Source organism: Bombina bombina, chromosome 1, assembly GCF_027579735.1.
Source record: "Bombina bombina isolate aBomBom1 chromosome 1, aBomBom1.pri, whole genome shotgun sequence".
In the NCBI taxonomy this organism is placed as follows: Eukaryota; Metazoa; Chordata; class Amphibia; order Anura; family Bombinatoridae; genus Bombina; species Bombina bombina.
In genome coordinates this window covers 279,512,716-279,535,320 of record NC_069499.1, presented here as the reverse complement: position 1 = coordinate 279,535,320, position 22,605 = coordinate 279,512,716, and the positions used below count along the sequence as shown (strand labels likewise).

The 22,605-nt window shown below is 37.1% G+C and overlaps 1 protein-coding gene across 1 annotated transcript in view; it reads right to left on the bottom strand.

The window, feature by feature from the left end:
- DPP10 (dipeptidyl peptidase like 10) overlaps positions 1-22,605 on the bottom strand; it is a gene marked incomplete at its 5' end in the record, with an annotated part of 707,293 nt that overhangs the window by 136,070 nt on the left and 548,618 nt on the right. Inside the window, one exon of the mRNA XM_053698006.1 lies at positions 19,696-19,816. Within this exon, the coding sequence (XP_053553981.1) occupies positions 19,696-19,816 (121 nt within the window). The remainder of the gene's footprint in view (positions 1-19,695; positions 19,817-22,605) is intronic.

Genomic DNA, 22,605 nt, shown 5'->3' with positions numbered 1-22,605 from the left:
GGGGCCTCTTCCCTCCGAAGTGGAAATTCCTCCCCACCACTCTCATCCCGGGGAGATGGAGGAGGCTGTATTTGTTGTGCTGCCTCCTCCCCAGACTCTGTATATTTGAACAAATAAAAAATGTATATATTAGCATATTTCCAAATCAAGCTTTAAATGACTTAGCTTACAATACAATTACAAATGCAGAATCATTAATCCACTTTGAAATCTAACAATCAATACGATTTCCGCATTTTCTAAACCGTGTTTGTGATATCTCTGTTCAATCTGAATGTTTTAGCGTTTGTTTTCAGTCTGTTTAAATGCACACCTAACCTATAGCCTAGATACTGATGTAACCGCAAAGTAATTGTGAATGCGTGTAAATAACGTTATAGCATTAATCTGATCCTTAAAGGGACATGAAACCCAATGTTTTATCTTTCATGATTTAGAAGCATACATTTATAATCAACTTTCTAATGTACTTTTCTTATCTAATTAGCTTCATTCTCTGGATATTCTTTGCTGAAAAGCATATCTAAATATGCTTAGAAGATGCTGATTGTTAGCTGAATATAGCTGCCTCCTATGATTGGTTCACCGTGTGCATGGCTATTTCTTCATTAAAATATATCTCAAGAATGATTCAAATTAGGTAATATAAGTACATTTGAATGTTTGGTCAAATTGTATTCGCTACCTTAATCATGAAAGTAAAGGTTTGCGTATAGTGTCCCTTGAAATACATTCGTATGTGAATTTATTCTTAAATGAGCTTACCGTCAGATGAGAATGGCAGGTTCCCGGTATCAATTCCTCCGATACCGACTACATCCACCTCGGAGATGCTGGGCCTCAACATTTCCTCCCATCGGCAGTACTCGATTTCCAGGGCAGGGCCGCCACCGGTTCCTGCGGCATGTCGGGCTTCCAGGCTTAAATTTTTCTTGAGATCCATCTTACAGTCCCGGTAGCGATGTTTTATAGAGTCCATATCTCTGTTCCGGCCACCCACTGCATTGACTGCATTCCTTATCTCATGCCAGAGCTTCCTCTTCTCAGTCGGGGTGGTCTTCTGGTGCTGCAGCCTCCTATACCTGGCCATATAGGCCTCTACGAGGGCCTCCTTCTCCTCCATCGAAAACCTCGCCTCCCTAGTCGCCTTGGCCTTCCCCTGTGACGATGCCCTCTGTTTCCCGGACTGTGAAGCCCTACTCTGTCCGCCACTGGGCCCAGCCACTTGTTCATCTTGAACCAAGTGGCTGGGTCCACCCACCGCTTCCACCCCCGCTTCCTGCCCCCCTTCCTGCCCCCCTTCCTGCCCTGTTCCTCTCCCCCTCCCTCTCCTCCCCCCTCTACCTCTCCCCTGCCTGCCCTCCATCTGTTCCCTAAACTAAACCCCAAATAATCAAACAAAAAGTGAGTGTGATGAAATGAAAGGGGGTCAAAATAAAGAACTAAAAAGACAAAATAAGTGCTGAAAGTTTGAGAGGGATCTAAAAAAACAAAGAGGGTAAGGAGTATTTAAATAAACACAAATAAGAAGAAGACTAAAAGGAGGATATGTAAACTAAATGTAACTAGGGGATGGGTATGGGATGGGGATGGGGTATGTGATAAGAGTAAATGGGATGAAAGGGAATGGGACTACAGGGAATGGGGTATGGAGTGTAGTATGAGGGGGTATGGGGTATGGAGTGTATGTAGTGTTATTGATAAGTGTATGTATGTATTGAATGTGTTTGCGTGTAAACGTGTTAAGTGTACAGAAAAATCACTCGCTCGCTAACTCACACTACTATTAATTCTCACTAACTCACACTACTACTAATTCTCACTAACTCACACTACTACTAATTCTCACTAACTCACACTACTACTAATTCTCACTAACTCACACTCCCACTAACTCTCAATAACTCACACTAGCACTAACTCACGCTCCCACTAACTGACTCTCTCACACTACCACTAACTCTCACTAACAACTCCCACTACCACTAACTCACTCACGCTCCCACTAACTGACTCTCTCCCACTCCCACTAACTCCCACTCCCACTAACTCACTCACGATAACACTAACAACTGACTCTCTCACACTAACACTAACTCACTGACAATAATGCACAAACTCTCTAATCTTAAACCTCCAATCTCCAAAGACCCACCAGCAACACAGTCAAAGAAGCCATGCTTGTGTGGTGCTTATATACCCTGTGTAAATGTTTAATGATGTACCAATTTCCGTTGTAAATTGTGTTCAGGTGTGCTTTATTAGCAATTAATATTAGTGCAATGTGTATTAGTTGTGTGAATTTGCGCATGCTCATTTGGAGTTAGTATTTGTGGAATGTGTAGAATGCGATGATGTCATAGTGCTCGTTTTCTATAACATTGTCCAATAGTATTCTGTTTAAATGTGAATTTGCGATGGTGTGGTATTAGTGAAGTGTTGTATATGTATGTTTGTCCTAATATATAGTGATATTGAATGTGATTATTTTGCTAGTGTATGTATATATTTTTTTCCTTGTTGTTATTTAGCGTATTTCCGCATCTTAAAGTATATGCGTATTCCCTGTATTAAATTTTAATAAAAATCCCCCCGCTTGTGAATGTGTAATGCTTGTGTGCTTTGTTGAGTGATTGTTGTTGTGACATTTGCGGCGTGTTATTGTTGTGCATGATGTGGTATGCGTCATATGACCGAGCTGTGCGTATTTCTCGCGAGATCGAGTGTTAGGTGAAAAAAGCTAATTATTTTGCTTTTCCATTGATCTCTATGGGAGACTGTCTAACGCGGGCAGGATTCCGCGTGTGAAATACACGCTTTAGGAGCATCGTTAGATGGTCTTTTTTGAACTCTAAATACCGGAGTCAAACAATGCTGTGCGTTAAACATAAACCACGCGTAGCGTTAGCAGCACATCTACCGCCAAACTCCTAATCTAGCCGTTAGTTTCTCTATTAGTCTTCAGTGCTATCTCTGCATCGTGTTGGAGCTTTTCTCTCTCTATTTTTTTTTTCCTTCTGCCAATAATAGTTGTTACAATAAAATAATTTCATGGAGCATGCAATTTTAAACAACTTTTCAATTTACTTCTGTTATCAAATTTTCTTTGTTTTCTTGTTATCCTTTGTTGAAACGCTGGGATGTAAGCTCCTGAGTGTGCACGTGTGAACACAAAACTATATGGTACCAGTTTTGCAACAATGTTATACATTAGCAGGAGCACTAGATGGCAGCACTATTTCCTGTCATGTAGAGTTTCAGGCATGTGCACGCTACCTACCTAGGTACTCCTTCAACAAAGAATAACATGAGAACAAAACAAATCTGATAATAGAAGTAAATTGGAAACTTTTTAAAAATTTTATTCTCTATCTAAATATTGAAATAAAATGTTTGGGTTTACTGTCCCTTTAAGGTAAATTTGCTGCCAACTTTTATTAACCTAGAAGAATGAATCATATTACTAAGCAGCTCACTTGCTGACAACCGTTTAATGCCCAAATGAAATCTCCTATAAGTTGCTCACTTGAAAGACATTCAATTAGGTGTAATGTGAAGTAAATCAATAACATTGCTAGGATGATAAGTAGAATGGTGTGCCAGGCATGTACCTTGTGGGTATGATACGGCAAAGAGTTAAGTGTGTTTACTGACCTGACAAAATCTTAGTTAACATCACTATTTAAGCCAAAATGCTTATATATACAGTATATATTCACTCACCGGCCACTTTATTAGGTACACCTTGCTAGTACCGGGTTGCACCCCCTTTTGCCTTTAGAACTGCTTTAATTCTTCATGGCATAGATTCAACAAGGTGTTGGAAACATTCATCAGACATTTTGGTCCATATTGACATGATAGCATCACGCAGTTGCTGCAGATTTGTTGGCTGCACACCCATGATGTGAATCTCCCGTTCCACCACATCCCAAAGGTGTTCTAATGGATTGAGATCTGGTGACTGTGGATGCCATTGGAGTACAGTGAACTCATTATCATGTTCAAAAAACCAGTTTGAAATGATTTGAGCTTTGTGACATGGTGCATTATCCCGCTGGAAGTAGCCATCAGAAGATGGGTACACCCAAGTCATAAAGGGATGGACATGGTCAGCAACAATACCCAGGAAGGCCGTGGCATTTAAACGATACTCAATTGGTACTAAGGGGCCCAAAGTGTGCCAAAAAATATCCCCCACACATTACACCACCACCACCAGCCTGAACCATTGATACAAGGCAGGATGGATCCATGCTTTCATGATGTTTACGCCAAATTCTGACTCTACCATATGAATGTTGCAGCTGAAATTGAGACTCATCAGACCAGGCAACATTTTTCCAATCTTCTATTGTCCAATTTTGGTGAGCCTGTGCAAATTGTAGCCTACGTTTCCTGTTCTTAGCTGACAGGAGTGGCACCCGGTGTGGTCTTCTGCTGCTGTAGCCCATCTGCTTCAAGGTTCAACGTGTTGTGCATTCAGAGATGGTATTCTGCATACCTTGGTTGTAACGAGTGGTTATCTGAGTTACTGTTGCCTTTCTATCATCTCAAACCAATCTGCCTAGTCTTCTCTGACCTCTGACATCAATAAGGCATTTCCGTCCACACAACTGCCGCTCACTGAATATTTTGTCTTTTTTAGACCATTCTCTGTAAACCCTAGAGATGGTTGTGCATGAAAATCCCAGTAGATCAGCAGGTTTTGAAATACTCAGACCAGCCCGTCTGGCACCAACAACCATGCCACATTCAAAGTAACTTAAATCACCTTTCTTCCCTATTCTAATGCTCAGTTTGAACTTTAGAAAGTCGTCTTCACCATGTCTAGATACCTAAATGCATTGAGTTGCTGCCATGTGATTGGCTGATTAGCAATTTGTGTTACCAGGCAATTGAACAGGTGTACCTAATAAAGTGGCCGGTGTATATATATATATATATATATATATATATATATATATATATATATATATATATATATATATATATATATATATATATATAGAGAGAGAGAGAGAGAGATATAGAGAGAGAGATATATAGAGAGAGAGATATAGAGAGAGAGAGATATAGAGAGAGAGAGATATAGAGAGAGAGAGAGATATAGAGAGAGAGATATAGAGAGAGAGAGATATAGAGAGAGAGATATAGAGAGAGAGATATATAGAGAGAGAGATATAGAGAGAGAGAGAGATAGAGAGAGAGAGATAGAGAGAGATAGAGAGAGAGAGATATATATATATAGATAGAGAGATATAGAGAGAGATATAGAGAGAGAGAGATATAGAGAGAGAGATATATAGAGAGAGAGATATATAGAGAGAGAGATATAGAGAGAGAGAGATATAGAGAGAGATATAGAGAGAGATATAGAGATATAGATAGATAGATATAGATATAGAGATATAGATAGAGATATAGAGATATAGATATATAGATAGAGATATAGATAGAGATATAGATAGAGAGATAGATAGATAGAGAGAGAGAGAGAGAGAGAGAGAGAGAGAGAGATAGAGAGAGAGAGATATAGAGAGAGAGAGATATAGAGAGAGAGAGAGATATAGAGATATAGAGAGAGATATAGAGATATAGATAGATAGATATAGATATAGAGATATAGATAGAGATATAGAGATATAGAGATAAAGATAGAGATATAGATAGAGATATAGATAGAGATATAGATAGATAGATAGATAGATAGATAGATAGATAGATAGATAGATAGAGAGAGAGAGAGAGAATGCAGCAGGAGAGCACTCTCACTTCATGGTTCAACTGCCAGGGTGCCTGCAGTATTCCATAATAGACAAGCAAAGCAGGCTTGCACTCACTGGACTTTAACAACAGGTGATTTCAATGTTACGTTTCAGTGAACGTATCCCATTCCTCAGACAAAAAAGTTTTTTTGTCTGAGGAAGGGGATACGTTCCCCGAAACGTCACATTAAAATAACCTGTTGTTAAAGTCCAGTGAGTGCAAGCCTGCTTTGTTTGTCTATATATATATATATATATATATATATATATATATATATATATATATATATATATATATTATATATATATATATATATATACATACACACATTTTTACAGATCAGCCTCTAATAACTTTAAAGTTGGACTTTTATTGCTTCATCTTTCACTCTTGTCTCAGGCTCTTATTCATGTGTTGATTGATGGAAGAGGCAATCCCATTGTTCTTTGCCTGATTTGAGTTGTACAAGGAGATGCAAAAAGATTTGCAGCAGAGAGAAAAGACTGCTGGTTACTGGACTACTTAAATACTTAGAACCCACTGTAGAAATATTCTTCAATTCAGAGCAAAAGATTCAGATATTATAAAATATCACAGACATACCCATTTACACTAAATAACTTTATTGGGAGAGAAAAAAAATATATGACAGTCCAGCAGGACTGGTACTCACGCACACACACACATACAGTTAAAACTAGCTGAAACTCAGATAGTGAAATTGTCTAGAATGCACCTGTATGATGCTAATTAGTTACTCACAAAAGGTACATATAATATATATGTTTATACAAATGATTAACCCCAGGGAGTGAACAAGTTAATATAAACAGTGGTAGTGTAAGATGTCTAATATGTTAGTTAGCCTGTACTGAAAAGCACCATACTATTATAAACAATGCGTGATGAAATGTATATATTTGTGCATTGGGATCTCTTAAATAATCCAAAAAGTCCACCGTATAAATATACTGGTAGTTCAATCACATAGAATAATAGTAGTTACAATGTTTGTTACGCTTTTCGTTACAAGTGTTGCAACCTGTGGTAATTTAATGTTAGGAAACCTAAATTGTTGTTAAAATAAAAGCATTAGTAATTATAAGGTATGGTATATGCCTTTAAGGTCTCAAAACAGCTGCGGTGTTATAAAATTTGCGCAAGTTGTATCAACAATATTTTATCCGTATATATCTATTGTTGCCAAGATTATCGTTGTAATGACAGGCACACACTCAAAATATGAGCTGGCAATATTATGTTTATATATATTAGCGGAAAATATAAATAATATATTAGTTCAACACTTGCCAGCAATTATTACAGGCATCAGTACTCTGTTTTTAGTGCAAAGAAATATATCTGCAGCATTAAGCAGTTTGAATCTCTCTATACCTTTTATACCTTTAAATACTCGCTTATTCAGAAAAGATAAATATAGGATCCTAAATACAGCTCCTGCTATATGGTAAACCAACAAAGTTAGCTAGTAAAGAGAATTATCAGACTAGGCTAAAAAAGGTCTCTTCTATAGCGGAGACCTGATTAACGTTTAACTGCCACTGTTAATAAGGATAATAATTAAGGTGCTATTCCAATATTAAACTGAGTCAGTCTTCTAAAATAGAGGTTCCATAACCTTGTGGTAGTGCCCCTGACGCGTTTCACATAACACTTCCTCAGAGGGGTACGCGCCGGCAGGACAGAGCGGGTGATATCCAAGTCTAAGATCCGCCCCTGTGTTCCGATTGGTTCTCCACCATTGCAACATACATTGTTCTGATTGGTTGACGTTAAGTGTCAACAATGTTGACGTTGACTGAATACGGTGGCATAATGAGCTGGCTTCTGTTAATATGTGAGAAACAAAATTGCCTAAATGTATAGCGACTGGAGCGGCTATGTATGTCACTATCATCACGCAGCAGCTAAAAAGTTAGAAAAACGGGAAACGTAGTATATATTCTAGTCGCTTGATTATGTTATATGAACAAGATTACATTATAATGATATGAATTCTCAGATTTTGCAGTGGTATCTGTTGTTGTTTGTATCCATAATGTATGCTTACCAATGTATAATCTACAAATAGCACTATTATGCATGTCTTGTGTGTATGAATATTGATCTTATTTCAAAACAGATACATTATTAATCTACTGTCTGAAGAGATGTGAATGAGCCAAAAAATTATAAAATAAAATCAATAAAAAATAAAATATGAAATATAAAAGAATAATCAATAAATGGCAGAAGAAAACAGAAATGTTACTGTATCCGATTCAGAAAATACATCTATTATTAATAGTGAATTGGCATATTGTGGTTGAATTATTATAATAATACAGTGTGATTGTGCTTTGAATAAAATGTGTTATTTTTGTGTGTTGTGAGTGAAGAAAATTATTTGTTGGTAATACCAACTTAACAAAAGATGGATTGAAGAGTGAGGGGAACAATGTCTTGATGAAAAATCAGTGACAGCTCAGTGAGATGTTCAGCTTATACAAATTAAGTAAAAGTAAACTTATTTTAATATAATATCAAAATTGTGAATAATTAATATGGTGCACTTAAATTTGCGTGAAAAAATGTAAAGATGAAAAAAAGGGAAAGTGAGGAGTGAGTAATTGAAAAAATTCTAAGATCAAAATTGCAATGTGCTACTATTATTGTGGTAATGTAGAGTATAGCTTTTATTAACCTGTGCATGTTTGAATAGAACCAGATCTTATATTTACATAAGCATGCTAAAATAGAACCAGATCTTAGTGGGGATACATTATTATAAATAAACATTGTAATTGTTATATTCATTTAACCCATAAGGGTATACTGTATTGAGCAGATGTATCCAGCGGCATTCTGCTTTCAATAGTGAATCTTCAAGACTGCCCCCTCTGAAGCCAAGGGAGATTTTCTGAAGAACAGAGAATTTGATATGATTGTGTTGACTTTGATGTTTCAATAAAAAATGTTTTGCAACACTGGTGATCTTTTTCCGTTTCGTTGGTCTTTTTCTGCGTTTTTAATGTTGTTTTTGTGCTCTAATATTCTAACCCTTGCTTCTCTGGTGGTCATGCCTACATAGGCTTTCTCACATTCGCAGAAAATGACATAAATGACGCCTGAGGATCTACAAGTGAGGTGATGTTTCAGTTTTTGAATCTTGCCATATTTGTCCTTAATTTCTTTTATCTTTGTCACAAGAGTACACACTGAGCATGTGCCACAGGGATACATTCCAGGATCAGTATCACTTTTTTTAGGAATGTGTACATAGTGGCTTTGTACAAATTGATCTTTAAGATTCATCGGTCACCTATATCCAATTCTCACTCTGTCGCCTATTATATCCTTCAGCTCAGGGTCACTGGTGAGGATATGCCAGTTCTCATTGAATATTTTTATTACACTTTGCATCTGAGGATTATATGTTGTAATCAGTCTTGGGATGGTTGTGGAATTGTCTTTGACTTTAGGGCATAACAATTTCTCTCTAGAGGTTTTTAATGCTCTGAATTTAGCTTGTTTTATGGCTCTGTTACTGTAGCCTCTTTGTGATAGCCTAGTTGTTAAAAGTTTGCTTTCATGTTCGTAGATTGTCACATTAGAACAATTTCTCCTTAGTCGTAAAAATTTGCCGTATGGCATAGCTTTTAAAGTTCTCCCCGGATGTCTTATGTAACAAAGAATTTGTAGATGTTTCTTTCCTAAATACTTTAGTTGTAATGGTACCATCATTGTTTTTTGTGATTGTCAAATCTAGGAAGTCAATTTTATGTAAATCAGCTTGGTATGTTAACTGAATGTTCAAATTGTTTACATTAAGTACTGATAAAAACTCATCAAGATGTTCACATGTGCCTTCCCAGATGAATAGTACATCATCAATGTACCTTATCCATAGGGGCACATGGTTTGTGAATGCCTCCATGCCTTCTGAGAAAACAATTTTTTGTTCCCAGAACCCTAGAAATAGGTTGGCATATGTTGGGGCACACGAGGTGCCCATTGCGGGACCTTGTGTTTGTAGGAAAAAACTTTAAATGTAAAGATGTTGTGGGTCAGTACATATTTTAAAAGGAGTAAAATAAACTCATTGTGTTCTTTGTTGTCAGATTCATTAATTGATAGGAAGTATCTTACTGCTTGTATCCCATCATTGTGTCTGATACTGGTGTATAAGGATTCTACATCTGCTGTGATAAGCCAGGTATACTGGTTCAGATGTATGTTTTGTAGAATTTTCAAGACTTCCATATTATCTCGGACATACGAGGGCATCATAGTCAGGTATTCTCTTAATCTCTGATCTATGTATTTACTAGCAGCCTCAGTTAGATTGTTATTACCTGATACGCTGGGTCTCCCAGGTGGTTTGGTCAAATTCTTATGAACTTTTGGCAAAAAGTAAATAGTAGCCAGAGTCGGATTCTTTTGTATCAGAAAGTTTTTTTCAGTTTTAGTAATGATTCCATTATTCCACACTTTTAAAATGAGTTTATTATATTGTTCCATGTATTCTGTTTGAGGATTGAATAGAAGTTTTTTATAGCAATCTTTGTTGGATAGTTGTCGCATAGCTTCTTCAACATAATCATCTTTAGGCCACACAACTATGTTTCCGCCCTTATCTGACGGCTTGATGACTACGTCAGTCCATGTTTTTATGTCATTCAGAGCTCTTCTCTCTGAGTGGGTAAGGTTGTTGTTCACATCATAAATAGGTAGTGTTTCTATCATTTTACATACAATCTGGGAAAAAACATTAACTTGTGGTGAAATAGATGCTGGTGGAGTGCATGTAGATTTTGGTTTTAACCCTTTCTTCCAAAGGTTGTTTTGAGTTTCAGTATCAGAATCACTTAAGAGTTCCTCCAGATCTTGCAAGGAGTCTAACTCTTCTTTAGATAGAGTGGGATCATTTTTGTTTGAATACATCGTTTTTAGCAACAGTTTGTGTGAAAATAAATGAATATCTTTAGTTAATTCAAACTTATTTAAAGTGTTTGTGGGGCAAAAGGTTAACCCTTTAGAGAGAACACTTTCATGGTTGGTATTTAGTGTGTGTTTGCTAAGGTTAATAATTCTCATGAGTTGGTCCTGATCGTGGTGAGCGGACTCATCTCTCTCTTTCTCTCTGACTGTCTTTGGGGGCCTGTATTTTTCCTTTTGTTGCCCCTTGTCGGTTTGTTGGTTGTCGACGTGTTTAATACCTGTTGTTGTCGCTGGCTTAATGCTAAAAAAGACACCTCTCTGTTAGAGTGGGACGTAGATGGTAAAGAATTTACTTGTGTTATAGGTACTGGAGTGTCTCTTGTCATGGGCTCCATTTCATCTCTGTTACTTTCGTTATCTGAGATGTCAGTTTCAGTATCTGTCCCATTATTGTTTTCTCTTATTTGGGTTCTATTGTACCTATGTCTATTAGATGTTTGATATCGCCACTTATAGATTCTCTGTTGTTGTTTTTTAGCCTAGTCTGATAATTCTCTTTACTAGCTAACTTTGTTGGTTTACCATATAGCAGGAGCTGTATTTAGGATCCTATATTTATCTTTTCTGAATAAGCCAGTATTTAAAGGTATAAAAGGTATAGAGAGATTCAAACTGCTTAATGCTACAGATATATTTTCTTTGCACTAAAGACAGAGTACTGATGCCTGTAATAATTGCTGGCAAGTGTTGAACTAATATATTATTTATATTTCTTTCATGTAATTAGCAAGAGTCCATGAGCTAGTGACGTATGGGATATACATTCCTACCAGGAGGGGCAAAGTTTCCCAAACCTTAAAATGCCTATAAATATACCCCTCACCACACCCACAAATCAGTTTTACAAACTTTGCCTCCTATGGAGGTGGTGAAGTAAGTTTGTGCTAGATTCTACGTTGATATGCGCTCCGCAGCAGGTTGGAGCCCGGTTTTCCTCTCAGCGTGCAGTGAATGTCAGAGGGATGTGAGGAGAGTATTGCCTATTTGAATTCAATGATCTCCTTCTACGAGGTCTATTTCATAGGTTCTCTGTTATCTGTCGTAGAGTTTCATCTCTTACCTCCCTTTTCAGATCGACGATATACTCTTATATATACCATAACCTCTACTGATTCTCGTTTCAGTACTGGTTTGGCTTTCTACTACATGTAGATGAGTGTCCTGGGGTAAGTAAGTCTTATTTTCTGTGACACTCTAAGCTATGGTTGGGCACTTTATATAAAGTTCTAACTATATGTATTCAAACATTTATTTGCCTTGACTCAGGATGTTCAAACATTCCTTATTTCAGACAGTCAGTTTCATATTTGGGATAATGCATATGAATAAATCAATTTTTTTCTTACCTTAAAATTTGACTTTTTTCCCTGTGGGCTGTTAGGCTCACGGGGGCTGAAAATGCTTCATTTTATTGCGTCATTCTTGGCGCTGACTTTTTTGGCGCAAAATTTTTTTTCTGTTTCTGTCGCCGGAAGTTGCGTCATTTTTGACGTTTTTTTGCGCCAAAAGTGTCGGCGTTCCGGATGTGGCGTCATTTTTGGTGCCAAAAGCATTTAGGCGCCAAATAATGTGGGCGTCTTTTTTGGCGCTAAAAAATATGGGCGTCACTATTGTCTCCACATTATTTAAGTCTCATTATTTATTGCTTCTGGTTGCTAGAAACTTGTTCACTGGCATTTTTTCCCATTCCTGAAACTGTCATTTAAGGAATTTGATCAATTTTGCTTTATATGTTGTTTTTTCTATTACATATTGCAAGATGTCCCAGATTGACACTGAGTCAGAAGATACTTCTGGAAAAACGCTGCCTGGTGCTGGATCTACCAAAGTTAAGTGTATCTGCTGTAAGCTTATGGTATCTGTTCCTCCAGCTGTTGTTTGTAATGAATGTCATGACAAACTTGTTAATGCAGATAATATTTCCTTTAGTAATGTTACATTACCTGTTGCTGTTCCGTCAACATCTAATACTCAGAGTGTTCCTGTTAACATAAGAGATTTTGTTTCTAAATCCATTAAGAAGGCTATGTCTGTTATTCCTCCTTCTAGTAAACGTATAAGGTCTTTTAAAACTTCTCATTTTTCAGATGAATTTTTAAATGAACATCATCATTCTGATTCTGATAATGGTTCCTCTGGTTCAGAGGATTCTGTCTCAGAGGTTGATGCTGATAAATCTTCATATTTATTCAAAATGGAATTTATTCGTTCTTTACTTAAAGAAGTTTTAATTGCATTAGAAATAGAGGATTCTGGTCCTCTTGATACTAAATCTAAGCGTTTAAATAAGGTTTTTAAATCTCCTGTAGTTATTCCAGAAGTTTTTCCTGTCCCTGATGCTATTTCTGAAGTAATCTCCAGGGAATGGAATAATTTGGGTAATTCATTTACTCCTTCTAAACGTTTTAAGCAATTATATCCTGTGCCATCTGACAGATTAGAGTTTTGGGACAAAATCCCTAAAGTTGATGGGGCTATCTCTACTCTTGCTAAACGTACTACTATTCCTACGGCAGATAGTACTTCCTTTAAGGATCCTTTAGATAGGAAGATTGAATCCTTTCTAAGAAAAGCTTACTTATGTTCAGGTAATCTTCTTAGACCTGCTATATCTTTAGCAGATGTTGCTGCAGCTTCAACTTTTTGTTAGAAGCTTTAGCGCAACAAGTAACAAATCATAATTCTCATAGCATTGTTAATCTTCTTCAACATGCTAAAACTTTATTTGTGATGCCATCTTTGATATCATTAGAGTTGATGTCAGGTATATGTCTCTAGCTATTTTAGCTAGAAGAGCTTTATGGCTTAAAACTTGGAATGCTGATATGTCTTCTAAGTCAACTTTGCTTTTCCCTTTCTTTCCAGGGTAATAAATTATTTGGTTCTCAGTTGGATTCTATTATCTCAACTGTTACTGGAGGGGAAAGGAACTTTTTTACCACAGGATAAAAAATCTAAAGGTAAATTTAGGTCTAATAATCGTTTTCGTTCCTTTCGTCACAATAAGGAACAAAAGGCCTGATCCTTCACCCACAGGAGCGGTTATCAGTTTGGAAACCATCTCCAGTCTGGAATAAATCCAAGCCTTTTAGAAAACCAAAGCCAGCTCCAAAGTCCACATGAAGGTGCGGCCCTCATTCCAGCCCAGCTGGTAGGGGGCAGATTACATTTTTTCAAAGAAATTTGGATCAATTCAATTCACAATCTTTGGATTCAGAACATTGTTTCAGAAGGGTAACAGAATTGGCTTCAAGATAATGCCTCATGCAAAGAGATTTTTTTCTTTCCCGTGTCCCAGTAAATCCAGCGAAAGCTCAAGCATTTCTGAAATGTGTTTTCAGATCTAGAGTTGGCTGGAGTAGATTATGCCAGTTCCAGTTCTGGAACAGGGGCTGGGGTTTTATTCAAATCTCTTCATTGTACCAAAGAAGGAGAATTCCTTCAGACCAGTTCTGGATCTAAAAATATTGAATCGTTATGTAAGGATACCAACATTCAAAATGGTAACTATAAGGACTATCCTGCCTTTTGTTCAGCAAGGGCATTATATGTCCACAATAGATTTACAGGATGCATATCTGCATATTCCGATTCATCCAGATCACTATCAGTTTCTGAGATTCTCTTTGCTAGACAAGCATACCTGTTTGTGGGCTCTGCCGTTTGGCCTAGCAACAGCTCCAAGAATTTTACAAAGGTTCTCGGTGCCCTTCTGTCCTGTAATCAGAGAACAGGGTATTGTGGTATTTCCTTATTGGACGATATTTTGGTACTTGCTCAGTCTTCACATTTAGCAGAATCTCATACGAATCAACTTGTGTTTGTTTCTTCAAAATCATGGTTGGAGGATCAATTTACCGAAAAGTTCATTGATTCCTCAGACAAGGGTAACCTTTTTAGATTTCCAGATAGATTCAGTGTCCATGACTCTGTCTCTGACAGACAAGAGACGTCTAAAATTGATCTCAGCTTATCGAAACCTTCAATCACAATCATTCCCTTCGGTAGCCTTATGCATGGAAATTCTAGGTCTTATGACTGCTGCATTGGACGCGATCCCCTTTGCTCGTTTTCACATGCGACCTCTTCAGCTCTGTATGCTGAACCAGTGGTGCAGGGATTACACAAAGATATCTCAATTAATATCTTTAAAACCGATTGTACGACACTCTCTGACGTGGTGGACAGATCACCATCGTTTAGTTCAGGGGGCTTCTTTTGTTCTTCCGACCTGGACTGTAATTTCAACAGATGCAAGTCTGACAGGTTGGGGAGCTGTTTGGGGGTCTCTGACAGCACAAAGGGGTTTGGGAATCTCAGGAGGTGAGATTACCAATCAATATTTTTGGAACTCCGGTGCAATTTTTCAGAGCTCTTCAGTCATGGGCCTCTTCTAAAGAGAGAATCGTTCATTTGTTTTCAGACAGACAATGTCACAACTGTGGCATACATCAATCATCAAGGAGGGACTTCACAGTCCTCTGGCTATGAAAGAAGTATCTCGAATACTGGTATGGGCGGAATCCAGCTCCTGTCTAGTTTCCTGCGGTTCATAATCCCAGGTATAGACAATTGGGAAGCGGATTAACTCAGTCGCCAAACGTTACATCCGGGCGAATGGTCTCTTCACCCAGAGGGTATTTCTTCAGATTGTTCAAATGTGGGGACTTCCAGAAATAGATCTGATGCTTCTCATCTATACAAGAAACTTCCCAGGTATCTGTCCAGATCCAGGGATCCTCAGGCGGAAGCAGTGGATGCATTGTCACTTCCTTGGAAGTATCATCCTGCCTATCTCTTTCCCGCCTCTAGTTCTTCTTCCAAGAGTAATCTCCAAGATTCTGAAGGAATGCTCGTTTGTTCTGCTGGTGGCTCCAGCATGGCCTCACAGGTTTTTGGTATGCGGATCTTGTCCGGATGGCCTCTTGCCAACCGTGGACTCTTCCGTTAAGACCAGACCTTCTGTCACAAGGTCCTTTTTTCCATCAGGATCTCAAATTCCTTAAATTTAAAGGTATGGAGATTGAACGCTTGATTCTTAGTCAAAGAGGTTTCTCTGACTCTGTGATTAATACTATGTTACAGGCTCGTAAATTTGTATCTAGAAAGATATATTATAGAGTCTGGAAGACTTACATTTCTTAGTGTCTTTCTCATCATTTTTCCTGGCATTCTTTTAGAATTCCGAGAATTTTACAGTTTCTTCAGGATGGTTTGGATAAAGGTTTGTCTGCAAGTTCCTTGAAAGGACAAATCTCTGCTCTTTCTGTTCTTTTTCACAGAAGGATTGCTAATCTTCCTGATATTCATTGTTTTGTACAAGCTTTGGTTCGTATAAAACCTGTTATTAAGTCAATTTCTCCTCCTTGGAGTTTGAATTTGGTTCTGGGGGCTCTTCAAGCTCCTCCGTTTGAACCTATGCATTCTTTGGACATTAAATTACTTTCTTGGAAAGTTTTGTTTCTTTTGGCCATCTCTTCTGCTAGAAGAGTTTCTGAATTATCTGCTCTTTCTTGTTAGTCTCCTTTTCTGATTTTTCATCAGGATAAGGCGGTGTTGCGAACTTCTTTTAAATTTTTACCTAAGGTTGTGAATTCTAACAACATTAGTAGAGAAATTGTGGTTCCTTCATTGTGTCCTAATCCTAAGAATTCTAAGGAGAGATCATTCCATTCTTTGGATGTAGTTAGAGGCTTTTAAATATTATGTTGAAGCTACTAAGAAATTCCGGAAGACTTCTAGTCTATTTGTTATCTTTTCCCGGTTCTAGGAAAGGTCAGAAGGCCTCTGCCATTTCTTTGGCATCTTGGTTAAAATCTTTAATTCATCATGCTTATGTCGAGTCGGGTAAAACTCCGCCTCAAAGGATTACAGCTCATTCTACTAGGTCGGTTTCTACTTCCTGGGCGTTTAGGAATGAAGCTTCGGTTGATCAGATTTGCAAAGCAGCAACTTGGTCTTCTTTGCATACTTTTACTAAATTCTACCATTTTGATGTGTTTTCTTCTTCTGAAGCAGTTTTTGGTAGAAAAGGACTTCAGGCAGCTGTTTCAGTTTGATTCTTCTGCTTATAATTTCAGTTTTTTTCATTATAAAATTTAAACTTTATTTTGGGTGTGGATTATTTTCAGCGGAATTGGCTGTCTTTATTTTATCCCTCCCTCTCTAGTGACTCTTGCGTGAAGATCCACATCTTGGGTAGTCATTATCCCATACGTCACTAGCTCATGGACTCTTGCTAATTACATGAAAGAAAACATAATTTATGTAAGAACTTACCTGATAAATTCATTTCTTTCATATTAGCAAGAGTCCATGAGGCCCACCCTTTTTGTGGTGGTTATGATTTTTTTGTATAAAGCACAATTATTCCAATTCCTTATTTTTTATGCTTTCGCACTTTTTTCTTATCACCCCACTTCTTGGCTATGCATTAAACTGATTTGTGGGTGTGGTGAGGGGTGTATTTATAGGCATTTTAAGGTTTGGGAAACTTTGCCCCTCCTGGTAGGAATGTATATCCCATAACGTCACTAGCTCATGGACTCTTGCTAATATGAAAGAAATGAATTTATCAGGTAAGTTCTTACATAAATTATGTTTTCTCCGCTAATATATATAACATAATATTGCCAGCTCATATTTTGAGTGTGTGCCTGTCATTACAACGATAATCTTGGCAACAATAGATATATACGGATAAAATATTGTTGATACAACTTGCGCAAATTTTATAACACCGCAGCTGTTAACTTTTGAGACCTTAAAGGCATATACCATACCTTATAATTACTAACGCTTTTATTTTAACAACAATTTAGGTTTCCTAACATTAAATTACCACAGGTTGCAACACTTGTAACGAAAAGCGTAACAAACATTGTAAACTACTATTATTCTATGTGATTGAACTACCAGTATATTTATACGGTGGACTTTTTGATTATTTAAGAGATCCCAATGCACAAATATATACATTTCATCACGCATTGTTTATAATAGTATGGTGCCTTTTCAGTACAGGCTAACTAACATATTAGACATCTTACACTACCACTGTTTATATTAACTTGTTTACTCCCTGGGGTTAATCATTTGTATAAACATATATATTATATGTACCTTTTGTGAGTAACTAATTAGCATCATACAGGTGCATTCTAGACAATTTCACTATCTGAGTTTCAGCTAGTTTTAACTGTATGTGTGTGTGTGTGTGAGTACCAGTCCTGCTGGACTGTCATATATTTTTGTTTCCTCCCAATAAAGTTATTTAGTGTAAATGGGTATGTCTGTGATATTTTATAATATCTGAATCATTTGCTCTGAATTGAAGAATATTTCTACAGTGGGTTCTAAGTATTTAAGTAGTCCAGTAACCAGCAGTCTTTTCTCTCTGCCTGCAAATCTTTTTGCATCTCCTTGTACATTCTGATGTATATTACTGCTTCAGATTCTGGAATTTAAGGGTTATAAGTAATAAATATTTTCAATTCATCCCTTAAATTTTGATTAATAAACCCACTTAAATTTTCCCTCACCTTCTCCCCCGTAAACTGATTTGAGTTGTGTGTGCTGTCTCCTGCCTACAGATTTAATGGTTGTTTTACTCCCTTTGTTAGAGGACCTAGTTTATAATATAAGTAAACTGAATAACAAGAAGAATTTACTGCTAAGTGGATTATTTCTTTCATACTGGTGTTTCTAGAAGGGAAAGATCTGGGCCTGAGAAGCCACAGAGATGAAGCGAAAAAGTTTTGAAACATGGTGGTCAGCTGAAATGTAATCTTGGAGCAGTATAAAAATATGTACCACTAGAGCGCCACAGATGTATAGACCATGACCAAAAGTATGTCTGGGAATGGCTTGATTTATAGGTGGCCTGCATCCCATATTAGTCAGTAAAAAGGGGCATATCAGTGCTATAATAAAATGCTGAAATATGTTCCATAAAGTACTACACACATAGTTAATGGTTTGCATCAAACACACTGCTAAGCCACTCATGAGCAGGATATGGTCAGTGATTGTGATTACATTTGTATTTCATTTCTGATTTACTTACTGACTGTTTTGTGAGCTGGACTATATTAGTATATTAAAGGGCTTAGTAAAACTGAGCCAGTGAGTATTTTACATAAAAAGGAAAATTCAAGGTCATAGGGTCATGATCTCAAGCTGAAGGGTAGTATATTCAGGAGTAAATTGCAGAACTTCTTTACAGAAAAGGTGATTAATTCATGGAATAAAACTTCCACAAGAGATAGTAATGACAAACACTGTGAGGGGACTTTAAGAATGCCTGGGACAAGCATAAGGATTTCTTATGGACTAAATGAGTTTATACTTTAAGGAAATATCGGGCAGACTTGCTGGGCCTATGGCTCTTATTTGCCATCAATATCTATTTTTATATGTTTATATGGACTTTGAAGTCTTTAAGACGGTTAAACACAGGGGTTTGATCACAATCATTTAGAAAAATGTATCTTATCTCATGATTTTTCTTCAAAATACAATAACTAAAGTCTAAGGGGACTTTTATAGATAAATCATTTAATAAGCATTTCTAAAGGATTAGTGAAAGAATGTGTCCCTTTTAAATAATGGACATCTGGCACCACTAGAAAGTCCATTTAGCTGCCATATTAAGAACAGGTTGTCAGGGCTAACATATTCTGACATGGTACAATGGGCATTTACCTAGCTTGCCTGATGGCCAGTCTGGGGTTGGGTGTGCTCAAGCTAGCGTGAAAACACTTTAGTCATGTCAGTAGTAATGGATTTGATACAATTAGAGTCATAGCAGTGCAGTTTGTGTCACATGCTATAAAATGTTTTACAGTTAACATGAGTGTAATACAGTTAGTATGAGAGCAATTACATGCGTGACGAGTGACATTCATCACACTCAGCTGTTCTTACCCTCATAGAGCCAATCTGCAATTCCATTATAGATGATTCCTTCTTTTCCTGATGAAGTCAGTCTCAGAGAACTGCTCTTAACATCAGGTTGGTAGTAAATATTATTCTCAAAAATGTAGATCTGCGCAGAAGAGAGCACAAGAACAATTAATGATTCAATGTCCTAAGAGACCACATCGCCAGCACTTAGATATTATTGGTCTTAACAAGGAGTTTGATTTATTATCACCGATTCAATGATATTCATAATCTGTTTCTCAGAATTCTTTGTCTAAGGGGAAAAGAGTTGAAAGGATAAGATAGGATTATGCATCTTCCTATTTAATTGATTTTGTCTTTGTCGCATTTCTGAGTAACAATGGTCATTGTGTATTCATTTGGTTCAATATTTATTGGACGTTGTGGCATCCTATTATCCTCTTTTGTTTTAAATTTAAATGGGTTTTAGTGTCTCCTTTTCAAATATCAAGATTTCCATTATATATATATATATAAAAAAAAAAAAAAAAAATATATATATATATATATATATATATATATATATATATATATATATCCATACACCACAAAGGGCCAGATTATGAGTGGAGCACAAATTAATGCTTCAGCTCGAGCGTAATTGCGCTAAAAGTAAGCTTTTTGCGCTTGACAGTTGCGCTCATATTAAGAGTTGAAAGTAAACTGTTTTTTGCTCTCACGCTAAACCAACAAACACAAAAAGCAGAATTTGTGTATTCCCCCATAGAAATCCAATGGAGGAAAAAAGTGGAAAAAACCTAACACCCCACTTTTGCTTAAACCCGATCGCATATTCTCAATTGCACTAACCCGACATGGAAATATGAATAGTTCACATTCCAATGTTCTTCAAATATCAGAATATGTTCTATTTATTCATAGATACATATTTCTACATATAGCTCATTTTTTTTTGGTAAAATTATCACATCGATATCTATATAAAACATGATTACATTTCGGCATAGATATATACAGAGATATATAGGAATATCTATTTATCAATACTTAGAACATATTCTGCTATGTGCAGAACATTGGAATGTTAAATATTTACAGTAAATACATAGTTAAAACCTGTAATAAAAATGAATATAGCATAACTATGATTTTACATGTTTTCCTCTACTTAACTGCAAAGGGCTCCAATGCACTTGTATATATGTCTATAAATGTGTACATATGTATTTAGGTGTCTATATGTGTATATATGTCTGTAAATACATATTATGCACATATTAATATATATATATACTGTATTTCAGAGATTATTATCCTTAAAAGAAAAATTCGGAGAATCTGACACTGACCAGAGGTCAATTAAAGAGAAAAAATCTACTTATACTCCTCATTTTTGGTAAACCGCTAGTATAAACACCTTTACGCGGACGGACTACAGGAGGATGGTGTATCCACTCATATCACTACAGCAGAAGAAGACGATTTAATACTTTTCCGATGATGATTGGAAAAGCCTTAAAAAAATCATGCTGGAGAATAAAGATTTGATCATACGTGAAGCTTGACAAAGGTGGGGCAGTGTGTCATTCTCAACTATAAGGGACTATAGGACAGAAATTATATCACAGCTTGCGGATGGTGACACTACAGACCGCTTCCTCATGAACCCCACACAGACATTTAAGAAACAACAACATGACTACGTACATCAAATTGATTATGAACAAGGCTTCATCAACAAGACACCTATCATTATCTGGTGGTCCCATACCCGAGAACCCCAGTCCTGTACACTCTCCCCAAAATACACAAGGGGATCTTACCTCCTCCTGGAAGGCCCATTGTATCATCAATAGGGTCCTTACAACAGCCAATAGCCACTTTAGTGGACAGATTCCTGCAACCGCTGGTATACCATACACCATCATATTTGAGGGACTCCATGGCACTATTGGAGATGCTCAAGCAATTCGGGGAGGTTGATGATGATATATGGCTGGTCACACTAGATGTGACCAGCTTATATACTGTAATCCCTCATGATGAGGGGTTACTTGCTGTTTTATTTCATCTATGCAGATTTCCATACATTGGACCTCCTCCTGAGATAATTGGGCAATTATTGGAATTTTGTTTAACCACCAATTACTTTCGCTTTGAACAATCTTTCTTTTTACAGTTGAAGGGTACGGCGATGGGGTCTAATATGGCCCCATCGTACGCCAATTTATTCATGGCCCACTTTGAGGAATTTGGAACAGAGTTATTCAAGGTCAAGAATATTTGCTTTTTTAAGCGATATATAGATGACCTGTTCCTGATCTGGTCTGGGACAGCAGCTAGTCTGGATGAATGGTTTCAGGAGCTTAATGGAGCCAATTTGGCATTGAAATTCAAAATGACTACCAGCAAAAGACAGATCGACTTCTTAGATGTAAGACTATACATCAGCAATGGTAGGATTCAGTCCACCTTATATAGAAAGGAGACTGATAGAAACTCCTTGCTACATTACACTAGTTGTCATCCTCCCCCGTTGAAGAGAGCATTGCCTAAATCTCAACTGCTCCGGGTGGTGAGAAATAATTCTGAAAAAGAAAAAAGAGAAGAGCAACTCACTGAGATGATGCAACGATTTGAAGCTAGGAGCTATCCGGATAAGTTACTCATGGAACAACGTGTCCAGGTATGTCAGGAGAGTGCATGTACAACTAAGCAGGTGGACAACAGGATGACATTCATCACAAAATTCACTGGTGTAAAGGCCCCTTAAGGGACATACTAAACAAACAATGGGACATTATTAAGACAGGACAGATCATTACCTTTGTATAAGCTGATCCCCCAAGAGTGGGCTTCAAGAGATCTAGGGGTCCTCTTACGGGACTGGCTTATTAAAACTGACCCTATACACATTACAAGTCTTCAACA